Raw genomic sequence first — 27,362 nt, 5'->3', positions numbered from 1 at the left:
AAAATTATAGATAATAAATATTATTGAAATAGGTAGTGACGATAATAATTGTAATAAAAATAAATAAATTTAAATTTCAGTAATAACATTTACATTGCTACAAATTTGATAATGCAACATGATTAACTACGCAAAATGCTTAACAAAAATTCTTATATCTCGAATAAGTAGTTAGATCTTGTTGCGGGTCGCATTTTATTGTGCAATTCTTTTCTCGGATGCAGCAAAATCAGTTTTGCGATCACTTCACTCTACAACTGAAATAGACAACTATGTGCAACAAAACTTTGCCACATGAAATGAAGCGTCGGTGAGACATGAAAAAAAAGAGCAAAATGTTAGTTTAAGTTTTACGAAAATCATATGAAGAAGGTAGCTAGGTTTTGGGAAAAACTTGCATACACGATTCACATTTAAAAGAAGAGTAATTGTTTAATCAACCACAAAATATATCTACTACTCTTAATACACGGTTATATGGTAATTTGTTTTTCTTTTCCTTTTATGGGAGGCAAATAATTTTTGTCATGATATGCACGAATCTTTAATGATTATTTATCAAATAAAATCATTGGATAGTTTTTACAATATTTACTCTTGCGTTTTAAATTTTTTCCCCTTATGCAATTTTTTTTCTCTAAAGTTTTTGATTGAATTTACAACGATGACAATTCAAATTTATATACAAAAGCTGCAACAATCATTAAAAAGAATACTAATTTAATTTTCTAAATTAAAAATAATGAGAACACGTACATTCACATTAGTTGAGCAAACAAAAATTAATTGCATAAGTTCTCAAATCAAAATCTATGTCAACTCTATCAGAATATGATGGATCAACGAACGAAAAAAGAAAAAACAAATCGCAGATTTATGTTGCCTATTCAAAAAACAATAATGGCCTTGGAGCTATCAATATACTCACAAACTTAAAACCTAATAATATAAATAATAGTTCCCATAATTACATGAGCCTAGCATGAATGTTTGTAGATGTACAACATGTTGCCAAGCATTTCGTGTATGATGTGAGATGATAATGGTTTCTTCTCTTCTTTACTGAATTTTTCTAACATGTTGCCAAGCATTTCGTGTATGATGTGAGATGATAATGGTTTCTTCTCTTCTTTACTGAATTTTTCCCGTTTGATGTCTTAAAATTGCTGAGTAACTTTATATACAAATACAACAACAAAGTTTTGTAAGTTATAAAACTTAAATATTATAAATAAATTATAACAAAAAAAGCTTTAATTTGAACTAACAGAAGCACATAATAAATGTCTGACATAATTTTTTTTCCTTCTATCGAATTGCGTGAGTACCTCGTTCCAACCACGAATGATTGTTGATACGAACAGACTTGCTGCAAAAGAAATTTACAATATATCAAATACAAATGCAAAAATAAATAAATAAATAAACGGCATAGCACAGTTATTAAATAAACGAAGAAGAAGACGAACAAAATTTTAAATGAGAAAGAAGAAGAAATTTGGCAAAAAAAAAATGATTTTTGGTGGAGTTCTTGTGAGTTTAAATAGAAGAATAAAATTGGTAGGGGTTGAGATCATGGTGTGATAACTTCTACCATGATGAATTAGTGGGGTTTAGTGGGTGGTTAGAGTTGAGAACAAAAATAAATAAAAAATATATAAATAATTAGAATCATACTTACGGTATATTTAAATATAGGAGTTAGTGTTTAAATTATAAATTTATTAATTAACGGTTAAATTAGACATTTATTAAATTACAAAATTAACCCTAGGTTTAGGTCTAGGTTTTAGTTCAAAATATCTTCGTTTTATATATAAGATAATAATAATAATAATAATAATAATAATAATAATAATAATAATAATAATAATAATAATAATAATAATAATAATAATAATAATAATAATAATAATAATAATAGATTTTAATTATAAAAAACCCCAATGTATGTAACCTCCGTAAACAGGTCTCCATGATTTTATATATAAAATAAAGAAACATTCGTTAACCTAAGAAATCCTAACGGCATATTGTGAAAATAAATTAATTTGTGTTTATATATAATTTATTTATTGCTATTTTGCATCCATTTTTTTTTCTAATTACTCTAACTACACAAAACATCGGCTAGTACAATCATAATCCACTACATCTATATATTTTTTTAATTATTATTATTGTTTTCTCTCCTATTTTCAGCTTATTTTTTCTATAAAAAAATGCTTCATTTGTTTAATATCAATTTCATATTATGACAAATAAAGTTTTTATAGTTTTTTTAATGAGTTTGTATTATTAATTCGTATAAATTTTGATGTTGTTATATCACTAACAAATTTTACTATAATTGTCATTATCATGTATTAGTTAAACTAATCATCATTTTCATTTGAAATGCTATCCCGTGCATTGCACTGTTGAAAATGCTAGTGGATTTTAATTAAAAATAATAATTTGTCATTATAACCTAGAAAAAATATGTTCAATTTAATAAAATATTAAAATAAGCTAAAGAATTACTTAAATAGTTATCCAAATATTGTTTGCAAGATGAGTTATAATGAAAAAAAATGACTTTAATTTGTATTTTTTATTTTAGCTGAAATATTTCTAATACTAAAATTCACATATATTTTTTATAGATTAAAGGTGGGGGTAAGATTGTAATTGTTGAAGAAAACTAATGTCTTCACAATTGTATAAGTTTGACTAAAAATTATACAGTTGTATTTGGTGCGTTTCATAATTGAGAGGTGTGTATGCGGCACAATCTATAATTCAGGTTGCAAATGATAAGTAGTTGTGTATATAATTTATCTAGAATTAGTTTGTGAACTATATATTTTTTAGGTGTAGGAAAATGGATATAAAATTATTGTATGTTAAGTATGTTAATGTAAGGTATCAATTTTGAATTCATCCACTGCAATATCCATTAATACTCATTTCACCTATGGCCCTATGACACAAAATAAAATAAAATAAAACTACAAAATATTATTTATTTATTTATTTTTGGTACCGATTCATAAAAAATACTCCATCATTCCTCAAGTGATGGTAATATATTTACTTGGCACAAGAATTTGAAACATTTTGACAAGAATTATTCTTCATTAATCAATAAAATCGGATTTCAAATCATTAGCTCGTCTCAATGACTACGCCTACACGAGCGAGATCCTTCCGCAATAAATCCACATCTTTGAATTGAATACCGACGAAACCAGCATCAACGGCAGCCTCGACATTCCCCATCCTGTCATCAATAAAAACACAACACGACGGCTCGACATCTAATTGCTTCAAAATATCCCGGTAAAAATCAAGATCCGGCTTCCTCTTTCCCATTACGCACGAACAAAAAGTCCAAGACATGTAATTCGAGAGTTTTAGCTTCTCCTCAATTATTTCATACCAAATGGGATAATTAGTCGCAGTATGCATTTCGTATCCATTTTTCTTGAGATCAACAAGTAATCCTTCGACTCCTTCAATGTAGGAATATCCTCGTCTCATGCAGCTTTTGAGACCTTCTAAATCAATTATTCTTTCATCCTTAAAAAATATGCGACCCAACTCCTTCTCGTTAATGAGACCCTTCTCGAACTGAATCCATGCAGTAGGATGCTTGCACTCTAATAGCTCTTTCATCGACATCCCGAAGAAGGAAGTGACATCATGGTAAAAAGGGTCGCGGACAATTGTGTCCATTACGTCGAAAAGAAGTACGGGCGACCTTTTGCTGAGAGAGAGAGACATTTTCTTGGGAATAGTAGAATAATTGGTTGCCTGCGGTGGTGAAAATGAGTTTTGTATATTAACAATCGGAATACTACTATTAAATCTCCAAATTAACTTATGGGAGCCCATTCATTCGATTCAATTTTCCCCGCTACTAGTTGCACCTGTGGACACGTCAAACCAGTGAAAAGTGAAAACCCGTGTTGTAGGGACCGGACTAACGACCCGTAAAAAAAGTAATAAAGAGAGTTTATTAGAGGGTACAAAGTCAATTTGCGATCACTGACTTATGTCCAATAAGCTTACATGTTAGATTTGCCGATTCTTCCCACTTCACGAAGAGCAAATTGTATGTTTACAAAGCAAGCTTTTTGTCTTCAAAAACTGCAAAACACAAATATTCGACTAGAATTAGTTACGAAGTTGATTAAACAAATATTCGACTAGAATTATTCGACTAAAAATGACACAACCACAAAATCAACACATCGTCCTTTAGTGGCTATATGCAAAGCAACATATCTACCTTTTAAAGAGTATTTAAAAAAAAAAATAAGAACACTCCTATCGGACGAACGAGATGAACGAAGTACCAATTGTGGATCTATTCCAACTCAATATAATAACTGGATGCGTCGAAAGAAAGTTTAGAATAAAACAAGAAGTACATTTCTTAGTCGAACACGAAACGAGAATCATTTTTATTAGTCATACTCGTGTACTATATTACACCCGAAAACCTCGACCATTCTCAAACAATTCATTGAGCTTCACACTCAATAGCAACAGCTAATTCTAATTGTTCAACAATGTTCACCAAAGCCGCAGACAGTTGACTTTAGAAAGAGGTCAAACCAATAAATTCCGGTTAAATTGAAAAATTCAAAAAATAGGAGTGAAATCAGGACTATAATGGGGATCTACATCACTAATCTGAAAACAAAATATTTTTCACCAAAAGGCAAAAACACCAGCAATCAAAATAACAATCCAAAAATAAAATAAAATAAAATTGAAGACTCAGACAATAAAGCGATGGATAATGTAATTTTGAATAATAGAGATTTTGAAGTGATGGATAGTGTAAGGTGACTAACCAGCCTCGGCGGCGGAGAAGTGGCTGAGTACGGCAGCGACGGTCGCACACTAAGGCCACGGCGACGGAGGAGTGGCTGAGTACAGCGGCGAACGGTTTTAAGGTGGAGGAATCGACGGTGGTGGGTGAATGAAATCTGAAGTGTGTAGAGAGATTAGAAGAAGAACCATAGAATTTCATCTGGATTGGAGCGGGTATATAGTTTGTAAATATAGCGGGTCGGGTCGGGTCGGATCGGGTTTGTGGAGCGGAATTTGACATTCAAGCTCTTAAGTCCGACCCGCACCGTTTGGGTTTCTTTATTACAAAATTGCCTCTCAATTTAAAAGGTAAATTACAAGTACTCTGAGGTATGGTCAAATTATAAAAAGAACTCTCATGGTTGGATAATTATAATTACCTATCAATTATGAATTTTCTTACACGATCACTCTTATAGTGTCAAATTCAACATAATCTCTTACATTTCGTGGAATGTTTTCTAGTTTGTATTTTTTTTGTGCAAAAATGTAGTTTCTGATGCACCACAATCTGATATATACAAACCAAAAAACACTTATGCTGATCATCTTGCTTCAAAATGTGGAGCTCGAATGAGATAATACGGGTTCAAAATTGAGAATATTCGATATGATGTAGAAGATTCCAGTAAATTTGACACAACAATGTGGACGTGTAAGAAGATTTATAATTGATGGATGATTGTAATTACTCAAAAATGAGGGGGGTTTCGTAATTTGACCATACCTCAGGGGTGGTTGTAATTTACTCCAATTTAAAATGTCAGATTTGCGAAACCGGGTTTTCGGACTAACTGACGGGTTTATACTTTGTATATTAACCCCTATGAAGGGGTTGAAATTGGAACATAAATCCCGATTTTGCCAATTCTAATTTGAAAAGTCTCGATTTTGGAACAATATTTTTCAATTCGAATTCTGGAGTTTCGATTTCTGAATTTTTTCGATTTTTTTGGCAAATAATTGTAATACATGTTAGCTTTCAATTTTCGGAATATTTCAAAAAAAGATTACCAGAAATTTGGAATTTCTTAATTCTACCAATTCCAATTCCAATTCGAAAACTTTCGACTTTCGAACAAGTTTATTTATGAAATTCCGATTTCTTATTTCTTTTGGAGCTAAATTGGAATTAGTTTTGCATATCCGGAAGAAAAAAAAAGATTTTTTCTGAAATTCGGATCCAATATGTTCGATTTCCGCCCCTACCCATGGAAATTTGGAATTTCTAAATTTTGCCAATAACGATCCAAATATTTCCAACTTTGGAACAAGTTTCTTCATTCCAATTTTTTATTTTATCATTTTTTTTAACTTAATTGGATTTAGTTTTCTACTTTTGAAAAAACATTGAAAATTTCTGAAAGTTCTAATTCCGATCATATCGATTAGATTTCCGCCCCTACCCCTAGCTCATAGGTATACCAAAAAAGACACTTATGTAAAAAGTTGGAGTGAAATGGAAAAATGAAGAGTGGGAAGTAGGATATAAAAGTAAATAATGAACATAAAAACATAAAATGATGCAAAATGTAGATCTCTATCGTTCATCTACATACAATATATATATATATATATATATATATATATATATATATATATATATATATATATATATATATATATATATATATATATATATATATATATATATATATATATATATATATATATATATATATATATAAGTTTAGCCTATCTTTGGTGAAATGAAGTAACCGAAAAGGCTTCAACAGCAGCTTCGTCCATAATTGCTTTCTACCCCATTGAAGCAGAAAAAACTAACAATTACTTCTCTCGATTTGAAAACCGAAAAACAAAATCAAGAAAGTAGCATAGCTTATTATTATTATCTATAAGATTGCGAATCAGCAATGTAATTTACCTGCAACAGTGATGTGATCTTCCCTGGACAATCCTGATTCAAACAATATACATAATCGATTAATTCTATATAATAATAACGGAGGATTGTATTAATTTAACTATCTATTACAAATTCACGAACCTCGAATCGTTTCTCGACCCATGTTATCTCCTCCCAAGTATTTGATTCAAACGAGTTCCAGTCGTTCGGAGCTTGTATTGTTTCCACATGTTGTAATATCCTAAGACTATCTGCTAAATTTAACATAAATTAGTCTTCAATGCCAAAAAAAAAAAAACAACAAACAAACACTAATATTATATAAATATATATATATATATATATATATATATATATATATATATATATATATATATAATATATATATATATATATATATATATATATATATATATATATATATATATATATATATATATATATATATAAACAAAGTAAAAAAAATCCACGAAGTCACGTGCATAAATGCAAGAAACCGTGGATTTTAATGTCCAGTTTCTCGTATAGAAGTCGACAAACTACTGAGCTGATAGGCTCGAATTTCCACATGTACAAAAAAAAAAAAAAAAAAAAAGAAAAAAGATGACGAACTCACTTGTGATGAATGCTTCAATCCACAATTCACGTTTCGACCACGAAGGCGCAACTTCTCGGAAAGGAATTCCGATCTTCAAGCATATGCTGCACATATTACGAACTTTTTGAATCATGGTAAAAAAAATTCGTATATACACTCTTTACATTCACAAATCCTTCATAACAACATATGACGACTATACACGAAACTCTATTATGTGTATTTTCGCTACATTCATTTTTGTGAAAATATCTGCTACAACTTTAGTACTTACTCTATAATCACTTGTCGAATAACTCCAGGAAGAACACCGTCACTCAAGGGAGCAGTCTGAATTTCGATGCTTCTCAAATTCGGTAATTCATTCTGCCCAAATGTGTTACTATCTTGATCTTTCTCCTACAAACGAATACTCGTCGAAGTTAATCTTACTATAATATTTGACAGGTAATTCGAGACAAAAAAACCTCAAAATCGAACACTGAAAACATTTCATCAAATGCATTTTCTCTCACCTTTCGACAAACAACGAAAAAGTTGGTCAAACATCCTTCCAAAATGCATTCGCCGTCGTTCGATAACAAAAGCTCGGTAACTGAAGGTGGCCTCAGCTTCTCCAAAGGCTTCCTTAGCCTACCACCTACAAAAGCTCTATCAAACAATCCCAAATGCATTTCGTATTTACCCATTCTAATTGCCTAACCAAACTTTCAAGAACGTTTATTAGCTAACGATACACATCACGAGAAAAAAAAAGGCTAAAATATCAACTTTCTATCAACAACAATACACTCGATAATCTCCTACAGTAGAACCTCATAAATTAATAACATCGCTTAAATAATAGTTTTTTCTGGTCCCAACTCGGTAAAAACCTACTAAATTATTCGTTCGATAATTTAATATTTCGCTAAATTAATAGAATTCTACTAGTCCCGATTGTATTAATTTATTGAGGTTTTACTTAAACCTCTATAAATTAATATAGTCAGGACCAGCAAAATTCTATTAATCTAGCGAAATGCAGATAAACCTCTATAAATTAATAGAGTCGGACCAGCAAAATTCTATTAATCTAGCGAAATGCAGATAAACCTCTATAAATTAATAGAGTCGGACCAGCAAAATTCTATTAATTTAGCGAAATATTAAATTATCGAACTAATAATTTTATACGTTTTTATCGAGTGGGGACCAAGAGAAATTATTATTTAAACGAGGTTATTAATTTATCGAGGTTCTAATGTATTAGATACGAAAAATTAGCCACAGCATTTTTTTTTACCTGACCCAATCGGAATACTTTGCGTTCGCAAAATCCCGACCGCGACCGACCACCGCCAGACGTGCGGCGTTCTCGTCGAGACCAAAAACAGGCAGAACATATCTACCTATATGTAAATACAAATCCAAACCCTCAGAAGTCTTCCCCTCATCGAAACCACCCTCCGAAAGATCCAAATTCTCCGAATTGCCACTCAAAAGAGCAGTAATTGCCATTTCCTCCCCAAATCTCCTCTCGTTTACGACAAAAGGCATCGCTTTCCTCATAGAATCATCGACCAGAGAACGAATCGCCGAGTCCCACATCATTGCTCGGTTCGATAATTTCAAACCGGGGGTTTTCGATAGAAGTTTCGGATTGTGATTCAGCAGCAATTTGAATGAATTCGATAGCCGATCGAGATGTCTTTCCCAGAAGAGGAGTTCGGTGCCATTGTTGTGGGTGCGCGTGGTTGTATATGCACCTGAACACAAAAATCCGATCAATTGAACAAATCCGATAATTCAAATCTACCGTAGTTTCTGAAATGCTAAGGAATCGGAAATTGAACACATTTTTACCTGGGTGTGATTCGAGAAAAGCTGCCACTGAAGGAGTGTCAGCCGCAGGTAAAACGACGCCGTTTCTGAACAGAAATCTGTTGCCATGGGACATTTTTTTTTAGTGTATTGTTGTGCGCTTCTGAGAGAGGAAGGAGGAAGCTGCTATTTGCTCACCGGAAATGACTGTTTACAATACCAAAAAAAATACAATTACTAAAACACCCTTAATGGTAAAGACTAAAATAACCTTCGAATAAGAAAATTTGGAGGGTTTTTTTTTTTGCAAGGGTGGAAGAGAAGGGGCTTCGTGTGTAATTGGTGAAAAAAAAATCGGAAAATCAAAATCGTGTCGGAAATGAGAAGATTCCAAGTATGTTTAAGAAAAATTGGAAATCGTAACTTTTGGAATTCGAAATGGAAATAATGTTCTAGGATCGGCAGTATTCGGAACAGAATCGGTGAAATTCAAAAGTTTTCATTCTAATCTAAACATTGGCGGAAAATTGGCTGAAAATTTGATAGTGAACTTCTAGACATTGGCAACAAAAATTCAAAAAATCGAGTATTTGAACAAAATATGGCAACAAATTTTAGAAAAATTGCTCGAAATTCAGAGGTAGACTTATGATAATTGACGGTGAATTTGTGAAAATTAATAGTGAACTTCGACATGTCATAGTGCGTCAATACTATTATTGATAGTGTGCGCGCCCACTGTATTCTTAGAAACTTTAATAATAAGCTAATAAAAATGTGATGGTATTTGCAAAATACACGAGCGAGACAATTTTATCAAAATATACTAAGAAAATAAGTGTATTTTTTGGCTAATAGAATTATATTAAAAGTGAGTTTTAGCCAATTGTCCCAAAAAATAATAATAATAATAATAATAGTTAAGATAATAATTCTTTTTTTTTTTTTTTTAAGTGTAGAAAATAATTTAAGAATTTAGGAAATTTGGGTAAGATTAGAAAATAAATAAATAATAATAGTAATTGTGCACATCATTTATTGGCTGGGGAGAGAAATCGAACCAGAATCGTGTTTTCGTCAGCGTGCCCATTCATCTTTACACGTTTTTATTCGACAAAAGAACCGTCGCATTGCTTCCTACAGTTTCTTCCAGTTTGTGCTAAAATCGCTTTTGGAAATAAAAATCGCAACCGACTTCAGTTCAAACTTCACCACCAATATTTTTGAAAAAAAAAAAACCACAGTGAACCGTTGCTCCTGAAATGGGAAAAACATCAATACAGAATCCTACACACCGATTCCGACCAATCGCCACCACCCTACAACCGGCGTCTCCCATATATATAAATACAAATGCATGTATCTATCCATCCATCCATCCATCCGGCCACCACGAAAATCGAGAAATTAAAAAAATGGACAACGGCGGCGACCAGTCTCTGTTCCCGCCGGAAAAATGCCCACAAGTCACCGACGAAGCATTCAACCTGTTTCACGCCATAGACAGAGAGCTCTACACCCGGTTGATACACAATCTGGGCCGTGACCCGGCCGGTTCGGTTCAAGTCATGGCCTTCTGGATATGGTTAGAGAGAGAAACTAACGACATGAATCTCATCAAGAGGATGCTCTCCCTCCCGCCGTCTCTCCTCAACGAAGCCGCCGACGAGACGGACACCTGTCTCAAGTGCGTCGAGACCGACTTGTTCCCCTTCGGGGAACATCATGCGAACGAGGTTTCCCTCCTGTCGGGCCTTCTCACCACCCCCATCGTCAACCTCCGCTTCCTCCACGACCACCGCATCGCGGTCCTCCGCGGTGTCACTAGAGTCATCAACACCGTCTGCTCCCGTGCCTTCAGCGACATCCTCCGCCCCACCTGGCGCGGCGGCGGTGGTGGTGGTGTTCGTGAAGTCGGGGAGTCGAGCAGGGATGCGGCGGCGGCGGCGCCGCTGATGATGCGGAGGATGTTGTTCCATCCTCCTCACTTGAACGTGCCGTTTGTGCCGCTTCCGCCGCCGCATGTTCTGACACCGGGATCCCACGGCGGGGGCCCTCCTCCTCCTCCGGGGTTGGTGGCGGCGGATGCCGTCGGGATACCGATTCACATGCTGGGGGCGGCGGGGAGTTTTCCGGTGTACGATTTGGCGGCGCAGAGGCAATTGATGGGCAGCGAACTGGGAGAAATGCTGAGCAGGAACTTGACTATAAATAGCCCCAGAGAAACCACTAACGCCGTCAACTTTAACGGAGGAGTAGCCGTCGGAAATGACGGAGAGGAAGAAGTGGGCCCGGATGACAGGACAATTTTCTTGACATTCTCTAAAGGGTACCCCATCACGGAGGATGAAGTTAGAGAATTCTTCACTAGGTAATTTATTAATTTTAAATAAATTACAAAATATGTTTATTTATTTTATTATTATATATTTAAAAAGAAGAAAAATAATTATATATAATTAAAAACAACACTGCAGGAGATTTGGGGATTTCATAGAGGATATGATAATGCAAGAAGTAGGGGAAGAGGAGCAAGTTCTATACGCGAGGATGGTGTCGAGATCAACGGCTGTGATCGAAGCAATCGTCAGAGGGAACAAAGCGAAGTACTCTATAAACGGAAAACACGTTTGGGCCCGAAAATATGTCAAAAAATCCACGTCGTCTTCGTCACCTCCAAGAGGTGATCATACTGCTAATTCTTCTTCGTCCGGACAAGCGGGTGCAGCAGTTGCCACCGGTTCTCCTTCGTCGCAATTTTCTTGATTTTCGTGTGTGTTTTTAAATAATATTATGTGTATCGAACATACATGTAATCTTGGATATTGTTTGAGGTTGCTTTCTTTTTTTTTTTTTTTTTTTTTTTTTAAATTATTGTAATAATATAGTTTGCATAATACTGTATTTTTAACAAGTTTGGAAACAGATATTGCATTTGGAGGTATTTGCAATACTGAATTTGTTACTACAACACCAATATTTGTTTAAATAAGTAAACTAGAATCAAATAAGCAGAGGATTATATTTTTGCATTTAACAGAATAAAGAAGTGTAGGGAAATTGGAATGAAATTTCTGATTTTCATCAGTAAAGAATAAATTCAATTTGGAAGAACAATATTGAAAATTCCAATTTCTTTCTGATTTTACAATTTTTTTTTTTCTATTTGATTGGATATATATATGAGATCTCGTTTATCAATCCAATTTTAACATATAATAGATATATGAGATCTCGTTTATCAATCCAATTTTAACATATAATAGATGATTCCGAATTTTTCGATTTGTGAATATCAAATTTATGTATATTTTTATATTGCTGGAGAAGAATAACAAAAATGTAATTTCTAAATTTCCAATCCATTTTTTATTTTTATTTTTTAAAAAAATTTGGAACAAGTTTTTTAATTCCAAGTTCCTAAATTTTGATTTTTCCGAATTTTGTGGACTCATTACCGGAAAAAAAAATTCCAACAATTTAATACAAAATGTAATTTAAAGACACAAAACATGCAATTAAACTAAATAATTAATTAATCTATTATTATTAATTTTAAAAAGTATATATATGTATATCAGGACAAAAGAAAAACGTAAAAAAAAAAAATAGCGGGAAAAAGAAGTGTTCTCTCTGTTTTAATTTCTCCCCTTTCTTTCTTCTGCGAAACCCTAGAGACTGTCTCAAATTTTGTTTTGCGTTGAAATCGTGAAATTATGCGCCCTAGCCCTATTTTCGCAGTGCACTGGGCAGAATTATGAAGGTGAGGTTTGTTTATTATTATTATTATTATTTTTTTTTTGTATATTGTTTTCTTCCGGTGAATTTTGGATGCTGAAGATTATGTTTTGACTGGGGATTATTTTTTTCTCCCGTTAAAGATTTTTTAGTAATTGATGCGCCAACTTAATTGAATTAATCATTGAGATTGAGTTTGAATTGTGTTGTTGTTGCTGTTGTTGTTTTTTTTTTTTTTTTTTTTTTTTTTTTTTTTTTTTTTTTTATCATTTCGCTGAGTAGTTTATGTTTTTCTGCTATTGATATTTGAGAAAACATCATGCTGAGATTATCAAATTTTTGTTTGGCGATGTTTGTGTATTAATGAAGTCCCTGCTTTTGATTATGTGTATTACTATGATCCCTGGATATTCGCGACGAAGAAAATGTATAACTCGTTTCGAGCTTTTCCCTTTATCCTTCCGACACCAATTTTTTTTTTTTTAATTATCTACTAATGTTATTTAACAAGTGAATGACATGATAACTAGTTACTGATGGTAATACATACAAACAAGATGAAGAAAGAGAAACTTATGAATTTACGATACTATTTGAGAAACCAAATTCTTGCCCCTGCACGGCTAATTCTTTCCTTGTGGGTCGAATGGTTGAACATTTTTCTTCCTTTTCTCAATGGTTCCTTTTGCTTCAGATTCTATGACAGATCGTCCAGTGCACAGTGAGTACCATTCTGGAGATGCGTGGAGTGGATCTTTTGAATATGGTCAACTTCTCGGCGCATTCGACCATTTCTTCTAATCGGTTCGACAAATTGACGCGGCATGTCACCCAAACGGAGCTCTTTGAGTTGAGCGACGTTCTCAATGCCTAGTGGGATACGCCTCAAGTTCTGACATCGGCTTATTATCAGTTTCTGAAGGCACGGTAATGCCCGATGCTCAATTCTGATTACTGTCAGCTCTTCCATTTGATCAAAATCCAGTATCTTTAGCTTCGGAAATCGTCCAACATGAAAATCTAACCGGTCTCCTTTGTAGGCATCTAGCAGCTGGAGCTCCAGCAAACTGGGAAGTTCCCCAAGAATTGTGATGGGGTTGTTGTCTTGTCTCAGCCTAGACCACTTGAGACGTATTCTAACCAGGTCATGAAGTTTCGAGATCCACTGTGGCATCTTCTCCAAGCGCCCTTTCAAATACAAACGCTGAAGGAGTGGAGGAGGGTTGTCGATTCCTTGAATGTGTAGAACTTCCTCCCTGTGTAGTGATGTCATATTCAAGGAATAAAGATCCTTTAAAATTTGAATGGCCTCGCACAGAATCGGACCACTGTTACTTGGTAAATCAATAATCCCTAGCTTCCTAAGCTCCTTCATTTTTTTCAACTCCTGAATCAGTTTGTGATCCCCCCTTACAAATGACAGCTTCTGCAGATTAGTTAGTTTACTGATTTCTGTTGATACATCAAATCCAATCACCGCATCGAAGGAAAGATAACCATTAAAATTGTAGCGGCAAATAAGCAAGTGTCTGAGTTCTGCCAGCTTAGTCAGCGTGTTTGGCACTGCTGTCACAAATGTATGTTTGAGATTTAAGGTCTCGAGGTGCTGCAATCGACCAATGGACGAAGGGATCAACTTGATTCTTGTGTTGCTCAAGCACAAATACTTCAGTAGTAAAAGCTCATCAATTCCGCTAGGAAATGAGTCCACAGATGCACCATCCAAATGCAATATTTTCAGTAGCTTGAATCCGGAACTAATGCGTATTGCGGTCTTGGTCTTCAGGCATGCGAACAAGGTACGAAGACGCCACATGTCGTTGTTTGCCATAGTGAATTCAGTGTTCTGGATTGATAGTCTTCGAGTCTGGTCTGAAATCTCACACCTGTGATTTGTCCAAATTGTACAAAATTTCTCAGTTTCTGATTTGGAGAGAGCAATCTTGTGCATAAGGGTATGAACTCGGCAAGTTTGTGGCCTTCCATCAAAGTCCAGTTCACCCGCCTGCATTAAGTTCCTTTCTATGAGCTCTTGGAGGTACTCTTCTGCGATATCTTCGACTTGTTTGCCAATTGTTGTTCGTATGAAACCTTCGGCTATCCACAATCTAATCAATGTTCTACGCTTCACCAAGTAATACTCTCCAAACATGCTCATGTATAGAAAGCAACATTTTAGATTGTATGGCAAATCATCATAACTCAACAGCAGTAGTCGTCCGATGCTTGATAGTTGGCCCGAAGCGATCTCTACTTGAAGACTATCATGTAGTTTTTTCAGCTCAGATTCACTTTTCTCTCTCGACAAAACTTTTCCAATTTCAATGATCCCAAGTGGCAGCCCTTCACATTTTCCCAAGAGGTTTTCAACCCACAAACTCTGTCCTGTTGCTGAAGGAAACACGCCACTTTGTGGGATAGATCTTCTTCGGAAAAGTTCTCGAGCCTTTTTTAAAGGTAATGCTTGGATCCTGTGGACATCGACCCAACTTTCCCTACAAGAAGAAGCTATATTACCTCTCCTCGTGGTGATTATAACTCTACTGCAGTTATTTCTAGGTAACACATACTTAACGCCATCCCAAACTTCTGTAGTCCACAGATCGTCAAAAATTATAAGGTACCTTTTGTCTTGCAGATAGTTATTCAGCGTGCTGGCTAGATCCTGGAGTGCTTGAGAAGGATTCACGGAATGCTGAGCTGTTTTGTTGCATAGTTTGCTTAGCATGATGGAGAGGAGTTCTTCACTGCTCACAGACTTTGAAGCAGTGAGCCAAACATGGCAGTCAAAGTCAGTCTTGAGCTGATCGTATACCAGTTTGACGAGTGCAGTTTTGCCGGACCCACCCATTCCCACAACAAACATCACCTTGTAAGCCCGTTCAATATCAAGTACCCAAGAAGCCAGTTCTTCTCTTTGTTCCTCAACACCCACAATTTCACCTTCTGGGGTGTACAAAGGAGCAATACCTGATTCATGATGAGCTCTTGAAGTTGAAGCAGGGTGAGGAGAAACTGTTTTTTCATTTGAAGTCCTCATATCTTTGATGGTTGTGATATTTGCCTCAATCTCTTTTATCAAGGAGCCGATGGAATGATTTCCTATACTTGACCATACCCCGATACGCCAGTGGGTGTTTTGATGGGAAATTTGATATGCTCTCATATCAAGAACATCCTCAATCTCATAAGTTACACCCTGAAGAAGTCGAATCCACTGCTGGATTTGGTTACTCTGCTCTCTCTGGGCGTCCAAGTCTTTGAGAATTGCTGTTGCCATCGACAGCTCACTATTCAACCTTTTGATTCCTACCCTGACGTCATCAGACAAGCTCAATTCCTTAGACAACCAATTGTCGCTTTTTTGAAGTAGAAAGGTGACTGCAGCCTCGGCCATCTCTCTCTGTTTTGGAGTCTAATTATCTCAAACTGGCAATGGCAGATTTTGAAGGCTAAAGTAAGAAATATCCCACAGGTAAGTTTCGTTCATTCAGAGCATCTCCATCTTGATGGTATAGTGTCTTTCATTCATTTTTCAAGACTCGTTCATTTTACTTATTTTTTTATTAGATGGGATATGAAGGAAAGAGCGATTAGTCGCATTAAACTCTAATTTTCGTGAAATGGTGTGTACTAAATCTTGCTTTCTACGCGTTCCATTGTGTGATAGGCTTCAAGTTGTTGGTGAGTTGGTAATTTGAACAAGCAATTTGATATTATATTACCAAGTTTGTTATGAATAGGTTTTTTATTGAATAAAAGAGAAAGACTTGATCAGATTTCAAGTATTTTTCTTTAACATATCGATGCCCACCTGCATAGATGATTTATAAATTAGAGACTTGTTGAAATGGGACAATTAGAGGCTTTAAGATAACTTTTATCATTGGCTATCACATCAACATGCTACACTCAGTCTCTGCTAACAAGTTGCATACATTAATTAACAAAAAAACAGTAAAACCTTTTTGCATATATGGAAAGGGCAGCTTAGTTTCATTTCCTTTCTTTATTTATTGCAATGCAGTTGTTTGGAATCCAAATAATTGAGATTCTCATGAATAACAAAATACAATTTTATTAAATGAATAAGAAAATTACATGGATAAAAGTGAGGTTGTTAGTGTACTATCGTTGATTATTTGAACAAAACTTATGTCTCAAAGTCTGTTTTAGTTATGGTAAACGGAATAGCTCTTTCGCTATCGTGTTATTTTATTTAACTAGTACATTTTGTATGTATTGAGTTGGATAAAGTGAATTAGTTATCAATCATTTACAATTGCATTGCTTGGCTATGTAAACAATAAACCATGCCAGTTCGCACTTTGTGACTCGAGTCAAGTTTTATTTAATTCAGTCTTCTTTAAGTACGTTTCTCCGTCACCGATGATGCAAAAATATAGCAATGGCAGAATGGAATGGAAGGCAGGAATATTTTTGGCTAGCATTGAAACTACTGCATACTTCTAAAAATTATTGGAAGATACAATATTTGCTACGAAACATCCAGAGGTAAGTATCTGTCTTGTTTCTAGCTGTCTTGGAACAAAAATACGCAGTCAATTTATTAGGAGGTTTCGGGCTTAAATGAATTGTGAAATTACCCTGTATGGTGAATTTTAAATGTACTTGGGCGAAATCAGACGGATCTGATTGGAAGTAGCATCTGAATTTCTTTTGAAAGTGAAAAACTGACCTCAATTTTGTTCAAGAAACTTTTGGAAAAATCGGAAATTGGAATTAAAAGACTTGTTCCAAAATCATTTTTTAGGGTAAATTACAACCACCCTCCTGTGGTATGCTCAAATTACAAAAAAAGTATTATCTTATTTTTCCCTCACCCTTTATTGATAAAAGTCTGATCCGTTGGATTCTTAGTATTATCTCGGATCATTAGTGCTCGTTGCATATCATGTTTGATCACATATAAAACTATTTGAAAAGATCAAAACAGGTAATGAACTAATGTTATTTAACAAGTGAATGGCATGATAACTAGTCACTGATGGTAATACCGACAAACAAGATGAGACTAACGATGAAGAAAGGTACACTTATGAGTTCACAATACAATTCGAGAAACCAAAGTTTTGCCCCTGCATGGCTAATTCTTTCATCGTGGGTCGAATGGTTGAACCTCTTCCTTCCTTTTCTTAATGGTTCCTTTTGTTTCAGATTCTATGACAGATCTTCCGGTGGCCACTGATGACCATTCTGGAGATGCTTGTAGGAGATCTTTTGAATACGTTGAACAAGTCGGCGCATTTGACCATTTCTCCTAATCGGATCGACAAAATGAGGCGGCATGTCACCCAAATGGAGCTCTTTGAGTTGAGCGACGTTCTCAACGCCTAGTGGGATACGCCCCAAGTTCTGACATCGGCTTATTATGAGCTTCTGAAGGCACGGTAATGCCCAATTCTCAATCGTGATTACTGTCAGCTCTTTCATTTGATCGAACTCTAGTACTTTTAGCTTCAGAAACGTTTCAGCTTCGAAATCTAACTGGACTCCTGTGTAGGCATCTAGCAGCTGGAGCTCCAGCAGATTGGGAAGTTTCCCAAGAATTGTGATGGGGTTGTTGTCTTGTCTCAGCCTAGACCACTTGAGACGTATTCTAACCAGGTCATGAAGTTTCGAGATCCACTGTGGCATCTTCTCCAACTGCCCTTTCAAATACAAACGTTGAAGTGGAGGAGGGTTGTCGATTCCTTGAATGTGTAGAACTTCCTCCCTGTGTAGTGATGTCATGTTCAAGGATTGAAGATTCGTTAATATTTGAATGACTTTGCACAGAATCGGACCACTGTTACTTGGTAAATCAATAATCCCGAGCTTCCTGAGCTCCGTCAGATAACGCAACTCATGAATCATTTTGTGATCACTATCCGCCCTTACAAATGATAGCTTCTGCAGATTAGTTAATTTTCTTACTTCTGTTGGTACCTTGAATCCGTTCACCGCACCAAAAGAAACATACCCGTTAATATTGTAGCGGCATATAAGCAAGTGTCGGAGTTCTGTCAGATTAGTCAATGTGTCCGGCACTGATGTCACGAATGTCTGCTTGAGATTTAAGGTCTCGAGGTGCTGCAATCGACCAATGGACACGGGGACCATCTTGATTCTTGTGTTGCTCAAGCACAAATACTTCAGTAGTAAGAGATCTTCAATTCCTTTAGGAAATGTGTCCACGGATGCACCGTCCAAATGCAGTGTTTTCAGTAGCTTCAAGCTGGAGCCAATGTGTGATGCGATCTTCAGGCTAATGCTTGATGTGAATAAAGTACGAGCATGACACAGGTTTTTGTTTGGCATGTTGAATTCAGTGTTCTGGATTGACAGTCTCCGAGTCTTGTCTGGAATCTTACCTTTGGCATTTAGCCAAATTGTACAGAAATTCTCGGCTTCTGATTTAGAGAGAGCAATCTTGTGCATAAGGCTATGGAGTCGGCAAGTTTGTGGTCTTCCAGCAAAGTCCAGTTCGCCTGCCTGTATTAAGTTCCTCTGTATGAGCTCTTGGAGGTACTCTTCTCCAACATCTTCGACTTGTTTGTCATTCTCTCTCCCTACAAAACCTTCGGCTATCCACAATCTAATCAATGTTCTTCGCTTCACCAAGTAACACTCTGGAAACATACTCATGTACAGAAAGCAGCACTTTAGACGGTCCGGCAAATCATCATAACTCAACAGCAATGCCCTTCTAATGCTTGACAGTTGGCCTGAAGCGAGCTCTGCGCGTAGAGTATCATGTACTTTTCTAAACTCAGATTTGGCGTACAAAAGTTTTCCAATTTCAATGATCCCAATTGGCAGCCCTTCACATTTTCTCAAGAGGTTTTCAAACCACAAACGCCGTCTTGGTTCTGAAGGAAGCGCACCACATTTTCTTTGGAAGAGATCTCGAGCCTTTTCCAAAGGCAAAGCTTGGATGTTGTAGACTTCGACAAAGTTTTCTCTACAGCTGGAAGAAGCTATATCGCCTCTTCTTGTAGTGATTATAACTCTGCTGCAGTTACCTCTAGGTAATGCACACCTGATATCATTCCAAACTTTTGTAGTCCATAGATCATCAATAATTATAAGGTACCTTTTGTCCTGCAGATAATTTTTCAGCATGTTGACAAGATCCTCGAGGGCTTGAGAAGAATTCGTGGGATACTGAGCTGCTTCATTGCGTAATTTATTTAACATGATGGAGAGGAGTTCTGGGCTGTTCATAGACTTTGAAGCAGTGAGCCAAACATGGCAATCAAAGTCGGTCTTGAGCTGATCGTACACCAGTTTGACGAGCGCAGTTTTGCCGGACCCACCCATCCCGACAACAAACTTCACCTTGCAAGCACGTTCAGAATCGAGTATCCAAGAAGTCATTTCTTCCTTTGGTTCCTCGACACCTACAATTTCATCTCCTGGAGTGTCCTCGGTAGCAATTTCTGCCTGTTGATAACTTGGAATTGAAGCAGGATGAGAGGAACGTCTATTTTGATAATCAGCCCTCTTGTCAGTGATTCTTTTAAGGTTTGCCTCGGTCTCGTTTATAAATGCGGCGATGGAATGCTTTCCCATTCTTGATCCTCTGTCATACCATGGGGAGTTTTGATGGGAATTTTGATATGCTCTCATATCAAGAACATCCTCGATGTCATAGATCACACCCCGAAAAAGGTGAATCAACTCCTGAGTTTGGTTATCCTGCTCTCTTTCGGTATCCATATCTTTGAGAATTGCTTTCGTCATCGGCAGGTCGGTCTGCAACCTCTCGATTCCTTCCTTAACTTTATCGGACAAGGTCCATTCTCTAGTCAACCAATTGTCTGTTTTTTCGATTAAATAGGTGGCTGCGGCCTCGGCCATGTCTCTATTTGGAGTCTAATATCTCAAATAGCAATGACAGATTTGAAGGCTAAAGAGACAATACTTGGTAAGAAATATCACTTTTACTTATTCTTTTATGAAATGGAAGATCAAGGAAAGAACGACTAGTCGTATTAAACTTGAATTTTCATGGGTACTAAATCTTGCTCTTTCTAGGCATTCCGTTGTTTGATAGGCTTCAAGTTGTCGGTGAGTTGGTAATTTGAACAAGCAAATTGGGATTATATTACTGAGTTTGTTATGAGTAGGTTATTGTTTATTGAATAAAAGAGAAAGACCTGATCAGATTTGAAGTCTTTTGATTTAACATATCGATGCTCACCTACTTAGATGATTTAAAAATTAGAGACCTGCTGAAAGAAGACAATTATTGGCTTTAAGATAACTTTTATCATTGGCCTATCACATCAACATGCTACACTGGTCTTGCTAACAAGTTGCATACATTATTTAAAAATAATTTCATTTCCTTTCTTTATTTTATTGCACTGCAGTTGTTCGGATGAATACAAATAATTGAGATTCTCATGAATAACAAAATGCAATTTTATTAAATGAATAATAAAATTACGTAGATAAAAGTGAGGTTGTTTAAAGGCAAGTTGATGATAATTTGGTGGTCGGGCTTGGTTAGTAATTTTTGGAATTGTATAATTGAGTTTGTCATGAACAGATTTTGTTATCGAATAAAAGAGAGAGACTTTATCAAAATTGGAAGTCTTTGCCACTTGCATGAAATTATATGCAGAGTTGTCAAAATGGGACAAATAGAGGCTTTATGAAATGGTATTGGTGTAGGCCAACAAACAAGTTGCATACGTTATTCCAATTAATTAGGGGATTAATTTCCATATTGTATGAAATTATTGAGAGAGGTGTAGATTTCGACAGTTTTCCACTTATTTGGAACAAAAATAGGGAGTCGATTTATTTGGAGGTTTTGGGCTTAAATGAATTTTGAAATTACCCTGTATGGTGAATTTTAAATGTACTTGGGCGAAATCAGACGGATCTGATTGGAAGTAGCATCTGGATTTCTTTTGAAAGTGAAAAACTGATCTCAATTTTGTTCAAGAAACTTTTGGAAAAATCGGAAATTGGAATTAAAAGACTTGTTCCAAAATCATTTTTTTTATCAAACAGAAATTTGAAATTTCATTTCTTTTATTCACATGTAATACTAATATTGATACTATAAGTATACTTGTTGGAGTCATTTTCAGAAAGTAAAATCGAAACGAAAATTGAAATATCATTTATATTGCACTCCGATCCAAAAGAAAATCAGAAATTTTGAAAATCGAATTTCTCTTGATTCAAAATGAAAAACACTGCTTCAATATTTAAAAAATTCGAATCGCAAATCTGCTGAGTCGAGAACTTCGTTTCAATTTTCAGCTCCTAATCTCACCAATTCAACTGTCTCTGACTGTAATTTAACACAGCTGTCTTGAAACTTGTTCCCCTTTCTATAAAGATTCTTCACTAATCCATATCAATTTCAGATTCTATGACAGATCTTCCAATGCACCGTTGTGAAGATTCCTGGAGTCGATCTTTTGAATATGTTGAACAAGTTGACGCATTGAACCATTTCTCCTTAGCGGATCGACAAAATGAAGCGGCATGTGACCCAAATGGAGCTCTTTGAGTTTAGTGACGTTCTTAATGCCTACTGGGATATGCCTCAACCTCTGACATCGGCTTATTATGAGTTTCTCAAGGCACGGTAATGCCTCCTCGTCAATAATGATTACTGTCAGCTCTTTCATTTGATCGAACTCTAGTACTTTTAGCTTCAGAAACGTTCCAACTTCGAAATCTAACTGGACTCCTGTGTAGGCATCTAGCAACTGGAGCTCCAACAGATTAGGAAGTTCCCCGAGAATTGTGATGGGATTGTTGTCTTGTCTCAGTCTAGACTGCTTAAGACGTAGTCTAACAAGGTCATGAAGTTTCGAGATCCACTGCGGCATCTTCTCCAAGTGCCCTTTCAAATACAAACGTTGGAGGAGTTGAGGCGGGTTGTTGATTTCTTGAATTTTTAGAGTTTCTTCCCTCTTCAGTGACGTCATACTCAAGGAATGAAGATTCCTTAACGATTGAATGACTTGGCACAGAATCGGACCACTGTTGCTTGGTAAATCAATAATCGCTAGCTTCCTGAGCTCCTTCAGATTTCGCAACTCTTGAATCACTCTGTCATCACTATCTGCCTGTACAAATGATAGCTTTTGCAGTTGAGTTAATTTGCTTATTTCGGTTGGTACTTTGAATCCATTCACCTCATCGAGGAGCTGCAAATGATCATAGTTGTAACGGCAAATTAGCAAGTGTCGGAGTTCTGTCAGACTAGTCAATGTGTCCGGCACTGATGTCACAAATGTTTGCTTGAGATTTAAGGTCTCGAGGTGCTGCAATCGACCAATGGACACGGGGACCATCTTGATTCTTGTGTTGCTCAAGCACAAATACTTCAGTAGTAAGAGCTTTTCGATTCCTCTAGGAAATGTGTCCACGGATGCACCGTCCAAATGCAGTGTTTTCAGTAGCTTCAAGCTGGAACCAATGCGTGGTGCCGTCTTCAGACAAAAGCTTGATGTGAATAAGGTACGAGGGTAACATGGCATTTCGATTCGCATATCGAATTCGGTGCTCTGGACTGACAGTCTTCGCGTCTTCTTTGAAATATCACCTTTAGGATCTTTCCAAACTGTACAGAAATTGTCATCTGCTGATTTAGAAAGAGCAATCTTGTGCATCAGGCTATGGAGTCGGCAAGTTTGCGGCCTTCCATCAAAGTCCGATTCACTTGCCTGTATTAAGTTCCTCTCCATGAGCTCTTCAAGGTACTTTTCTCCAATATCTTCGACTTCTTTGCCATTCTCTTTCTCTACGAGACCTTCGGCTATCCACAATCTAATCAATGTTCTTCGCTTCACAGAGTAATGGTCCGGAAACATGGTCATGTACAGAAAGCAGAATTTAAGATGGTCCGGCAAATCATCGTAACTCAACATCAGTGCCCTTCTAATGCTTGACAGTTGACCTGAACTTGAAGAAAGCTCTGCTTGTAGACTGTCGTGTAGTTTCTTCAACTCGGATTCACTTTTATATCTGCTTGACAAAGCTTTTCCGATTTCAATGACCCCAAGTGGCAGCCCTTCACATCTTTTCAAGATTTTTTCAGCCCATAAACGCGCTCCTGTTGCTGAAGGAAACAGACATCTTCTCTCGAAGAGCTCTCGAGCCTTTTCAAAAGACAAAGGTTGGATCTTGTGCACATCGACCGAGCTTTCTCTACAGGAAGAAGATATATCACCTCGTCTCGTAGTGATAATAACTCTGCTGCATTTATCTTTAGGTAATGCATACTTGACATCATCCCACACTTCTATAGTCCACAAATCATCAATAATTACAAGGTACCTTTTATCTCGCAGATAATTATTCAGCATGCTGACAAGATCCCGGAGTGTTTGAGGAGAATTCGCTGTTTCGGTGCGTAATTTGCTTAACATGATCGAGAGGAGTTCTTGGCTGTTGACAGACTTTGAAGCAGTGAGCCAAATATGGCAATCGAAGTCAGTCTTGAGCTGATCGTACACCAGTTTGACGAGTGCAGTTTTGCCGGACCCACCCATTCCCACAACAAACATCACCTTGTAAGCCCGTTCAAGATCAAGTACCCAAGAAGCAAGTTCTTGCCTTTGTTCCTCGACACCCACAATTTCAACCTCTGGTGTGTACAAAGGAGCAATTCCTTCCCGGTCATAATCAGTTGCAGTTGAAGTTGAAGCACGATGGGACGGAAATCTGATATCGTAAGCAGCTTTTCGCCTTTTGATGCTTTCTAGGTTTGCTTCGATCCCTCCTATCAAGGCTGCAATTGAGTGATTCCCAATTCTTGATCCTATGTGATACCAGGGCGTGTTTTCATGAGCGTACTTTTGATACGCCCTTATATCGAGAACATCCTCGATTTCATAGCTTACATTTCGAAGCTGTTGAATCCACTCCCGGATTTGATTGCGCTGCTCTCTCTGATTATCGATGTCTTTGAAAACGGCTCTCATAATCCCAAGCTCGTCTTTCAAGCTCTTGATTCCTGCCCTGATGTTATCAGGTAAGTTCAATTCTCTGTTCAACCAATTGTCAGTTTTTTTGAGGAAAAACTGCACAGCTGCATCTGTCATCTCTCTCTCTCTCTCTCTCTCTCTCTCTCTCTCTCTCTCTCTCTCTCTCTCTCTCTCTCTCTCTCTCTCTCTCTCTCTCTCTCTCTCTCTCTCTCTCTCTCTCTCTCTCTCTCTCTCTCTCTCTCTCTCTCTCTCTCTCTCTCTCTCTCTCTCTCTCTCTCTCTCTCTCTCTCTCTCTCTCTCTCTCTCTCTCTCTCTCTCTCTCTCTCTCTCTCTCTCTCTCTCTCTCTCTCTCTCTCTCTCTCTCTCTCTCTCTCTCTCTCTCTCTCTCTCTCTCTCTCTCTCTCTCTCTCTCTCTCTCTCTCTCTCTCTCTCTCTCTCTCTCTCTCTCTCTCTCTCTCTCTCTCTCTCTCTCTCTCTCTCTCTCTCTCTCTCTCTCTCTCTCTCTCTCTCTCTCTCCCTCTCTCTCTCTCTCTCTCTCTAAATCTTTTGGCCTAGCCTTGTATAACTGTGTATTTCTTGAAAATACGCGTGCATCCTCGGTTGCTTGAGGCTGGAAGAGACAACATTTGCTACGAAAGAACATGTAAGTTTCTGTCTTGTTTCTAAGTGTCTCTATCTGACAGGTTCATTGTTTGTCATTCATGCTCCGAGAGGGGTTTATTTACCTTCGAGCTCATAGTAAATTCAAGAATGGCTCAATTTTTTTTTCGTATCTCCTAAAAAGTATTGACAAAGGGAATTCAAACTCGAGTCGAGTGATATAATAATTTCTTGCTCCGACAACTAGATCACCCGATGCGAACTAATGTTGACAGATTGAAAGCCATGGTAAGGTGGTAGTTGGGCAGTAACTGAAATTATACAATTTGAGGTTGTTATGAATATATTTGCCACTTGTATGAGGACTTGTCAAAAGGGGACAAATATTGGCTTTAAGATTCCTTTTTATCATTTTCTATCACATGGGACTCGGATAGGTCAACCAACAAGTAGCCTACATTATTTTAAAATTCAGAAAAATTAAATAAATTATATTTAGGGGTTTATTTCTGTGTAATATTGAAGGTCAAATTACGGCCACCTCCTGAGGTAAATTCAAATTATGAAATCTTCCTCCTGTTTGGATAAGTACAGCTTATCAACTTTGTATTGTCTTACACGTTAAATTTACCTATTGAATGGGGGTGTTTTTCGTAAAACATTACATAGTTGAGAGGTGTAGTTGTAATTATCCAAACATGATTTTTTTTTTTTTTTTTCTGTAATTTGAGCTTACCATGGAGGGCTGGCCGTAATTTGCTCAACATTGAAAACTACTGAAGGGTGTAATTGTATTTATCTATTGATTTTGGAGTAAATTTTTAGGAGATTTTGTTGGCACAAAATTTCGAACTACGGTTAGGTTGAAATGGAATTTTTGAATTTTTCTGGAAGTTTTCTATTATAAAACATTATTTTTTATTTCGATTTCTAACAATTTTTTTTTTTTTTTTTTTTTTTTTTTGTAATTTTTTCGATTTAGAGATGAATGAGAAAAAGAAAGAGTTTTTTTTTTTTTGGTTTGTCGACTTTGATGTGACAAATTCTTTTTTGGTTACAATCTTTTTTCCTTTCCAATTTCCGATGCGATTTATTAACTTCGAAGTTTTCTTAAACAAAATTTGAATTAGTTTTCAATATCCAAAGTTTTCATTCCAAATTTCGATTGATTTTCACTTGTAATTGAATATTCATGATTGTACCAAAATCTCAAGTCTTCGAAGCTTCTCAGAAATGGTCAAGCCCTACGGGGCAGGGCATTCAGCATTATTCTGGAAGACTTATTCACAACTTCATATCCATTTCCTTTGTAACTTTCAAGTCCCAGAAAGAAATTTCGGAGAAAGAATCGTTCTCCTTTAACGCCGTGCAAAAACTGAATAACTTATGATCAACTAAGTTACCATCGTATTTAACAACCGCAGTCGGGGGGCTATGGCCCCCGTGGTCCTCCGTTGGCTTTGCCACTGCTCATAATCGAAAGATAGTTTGAAATTATTTCAATCCGTAAGTTAGCAACGGATAAACGAAAATTTTGAAGTAATTGGTTTAAAGTAGTATATGAAAATAAACAACTAACTGTAAATAATTGAAGATGGGGTTTAACAAATCTCTATGCCTAACAAAATCGGAATTAAGGAATTCTTAATCGAGCCGATTAGAAGCAAAAACACCAGCGTAGATAGAATTTTGTCCGAGAGATTCACACATTTTGTCACAAATCGGTTGTTTTATACTGTTTTTTACATAAAAGAATATCTCTTTTACGCAAGTTTTTAGTGTGTGTTTTTTATTTCTTTAAAGGTGTTAATAGATGAAAGAACACATGGTTTCTTTATTGGACAATTTGGATAATGTCGTAAATCGACCTTGGTGTAAACAAAGTATAATAACAACGAGATAAAGAAGGAATGCATATGAACGTAATCCG

The 27,362-nt window shown here is 36.3% G+C and overlaps 6 protein-coding genes across 10 annotated transcripts; 1 reads left to right on the top strand and 5 right to left on the bottom strand.

The window, feature by feature from the left end:
* Nucleotides 1-2,980: 2,980 nt before the first annotated feature.
* Nucleotides 2,981-5,021, bottom strand: FHY1 (Haloacid dehalogenase-like hydrolase (HAD) superfamily protein). 2 transcript variants are annotated; one of them, XM_012979439.2, is made up of 3 exons: nt 4,845-5,021; nt 4,054-4,131; nt 2,981-3,911 (listed from the first exon to the last, which is right to left on the bottom strand). In XM_012979439.2, the coding sequence occupies exon 3, from the start codon at nt 3,874-3,876 to the stop codon at nt 3,148-3,150; it is 729 nt and encodes a 242-aa protein (XP_012834893.1). In that variant the 5' UTR covers nt 3,877-3,911; nt 4,054-4,131; nt 4,845-5,021; the 3' UTR covers nt 2,981-3,147. The 2 variants fall into 2 exon arrangements, with proteins under 2 accessions (XP_012834893.1, XP_088676146.1); XM_088820020.1 differs by having other exon boundaries at nt 2,981-3,795; nt 4,845-5,013.
* A 1,529-nt stretch (nt 5,022-6,550) lies between these two features.
* LOC105955667 (D-aminoacid aminotransferase-like PLP-dependent enzymes superfamily protein) lies at nt 6,551-9,337 on the bottom strand. 4 transcript variants are annotated; one of them, XM_088820017.1, is made up of 8 exons: nt 9,174-9,337; nt 8,614-9,076; nt 7,844-7,961; nt 7,603-7,727; nt 7,347-7,432; nt 6,872-6,984; nt 6,749-6,781; nt 6,551-6,621 (listed from the first exon to the last, which is right to left on the bottom strand). In XM_088820017.1, the coding sequence occupies exons 1-8, from the start codon at nt 9,265-9,267 to the stop codon at nt 6,559-6,561; spliced, it is 1,095 nt and encodes a 364-aa protein (XP_088676143.1). In that variant the 5' UTR covers nt 9,268-9,337; the 3' UTR covers nt 6,551-6,558. The 4 variants fall into 4 exon arrangements, with proteins under 4 accessions (XP_088676143.1, XP_012834896.2, XP_088676145.1 ...); XM_012979442.2 differs by having other exon boundaries at nt 6,872-6,981; nt 9,174-9,334; XM_088820019.1 differs by lacking the exon at nt 9,174-9,337 and having other exon boundaries at nt 7,844-7,968; nt 8,614-8,859.
* A 1,013-nt stretch (nt 9,338-10,350) lies between these two features.
* LOC105955368 (uncharacterized) lies at nt 10,351-11,981 on the top strand. The gene is made up of 2 exons (XM_012979085.2): nt 10,351-11,502; nt 11,609-11,981. Exons 1-2 carry the CDS (start codon nt 10,394-10,396, stop codon nt 11,895-11,897), a joined length of 1,398 nt encoding a protein of 465 aa, XP_012834539.2. The 5' UTR covers nt 10,351-10,393; the 3' UTR covers nt 11,898-11,981.
* Nucleotides 11,982-13,284: 1,303 nt separating this feature from the next.
* LOC105955369 (disease resistance protein RPM1) lies at nt 13,285-16,352 on the bottom strand. The gene has a single exon (XM_012979086.2). The coding sequence runs from the start codon at nt 16,264-16,266 to the stop codon at nt 13,567-13,569; it is 2,700 nt and encodes an 899-aa protein (XP_012834540.2). The 5' UTR covers nt 16,267-16,352; the 3' UTR covers nt 13,285-13,566.
* Nucleotides 16,353-17,807: 1,455 nt separating this feature from the next.
* Nucleotides 17,808-20,984, bottom strand: LOC148770312 (disease resistance protein RPM1-like). The gene has a single exon (XM_088820015.1). It carries the CDS (start codon nt 20,730-20,732, stop codon nt 18,051-18,053), a length of 2,682 nt encoding a protein of 893 aa, XP_088676141.1. The 5' UTR covers nt 20,733-20,984; the 3' UTR covers nt 17,808-18,050.
* A 1,277-nt stretch (nt 20,985-22,261) lies between these two features.
* LOC105955668 (disease resistance protein RPM1) lies at nt 22,262-24,949 on the bottom strand. The gene has a single exon (XM_012979443.2). The coding sequence runs from the start codon at nt 24,947-24,949 to the stop codon at nt 22,262-22,264; it is 2,688 nt and encodes an 895-aa protein (XP_012834897.2).
* Between the last annotated feature and the right edge of the window lie 2,413 nt (nt 24,950-27,362).

The sequence above is a fragment of the Erythranthe guttata genome, chromosome 6 (assembly GCF_056151865.1).
Source record: "Erythranthe guttata isolate IM_541 chromosome 6, IM_541, whole genome shotgun sequence".
Lineage (NCBI taxonomy): Eukaryota > Viridiplantae > Streptophyta > Magnoliopsida > Lamiales > Phrymaceae > Erythranthe > Erythranthe guttata.
This window is presented reverse-complemented; position numbering and strand designations above follow the sequence as displayed.

Coding starts and splice junctions, on each gene's coding strand:
- LOC105955369 (XM_012979086.2), bottom strand. CDS start 16,266: ATGGCCGAGGCTGCAGTCACCTTTCTACTTCAAAAAAGCGACAATTGG.
- FHY1 (XM_012979439.2), bottom strand. CDS start 3,876: ATGGGCTCCCATAAGTTAATTTGGAGATTTAATAGTAGTATTCCGATT.
- LOC148770312 (XM_088820015.1), bottom strand. CDS start 20,732: ATGGCCGAGGCCGCAGCCACCTATTTAATCGAAAAAACAGACAATTGG.
- LOC105955667 (XM_088820017.1), bottom strand. CDS start 9,267: ATGTCCCATGGCAACAGATTTCTGTTCAGAAACGGCGTCGTTTTACCT. Junction 6,985..7,346: donor GATTGAAGCATTCATCACAA/GTGAGTTCGTCA, acceptor TGTTAAATTTAG/CAGATAGTCTTAGGATATTA. Junction 6,622..6,748: donor AGATCACATCACTGTTGCAG/GTAAATTACATT, acceptor TCAATGGGGTAG/AAAGCAATTATGGACGAAGC.
- LOC105955368 (XM_012979085.2), top strand. CDS start 10,394: ATGGGAAAAACATCAATACAGAATCCTACACACCGATTCCGACCAATC. Junction 11,503..11,608: donor GTTAGAGAATTCTTCACTAG/GTAATTTATTAA, acceptor ACAACACTGCAG/GAGATTTGGGGATTTCATAG.
- LOC105955668 (XM_012979443.2), bottom strand. CDS start 24,949: ATGACAGATGCAGCTGTGCAGTTTTTCCTCAAAAAAACTGACAATTGG.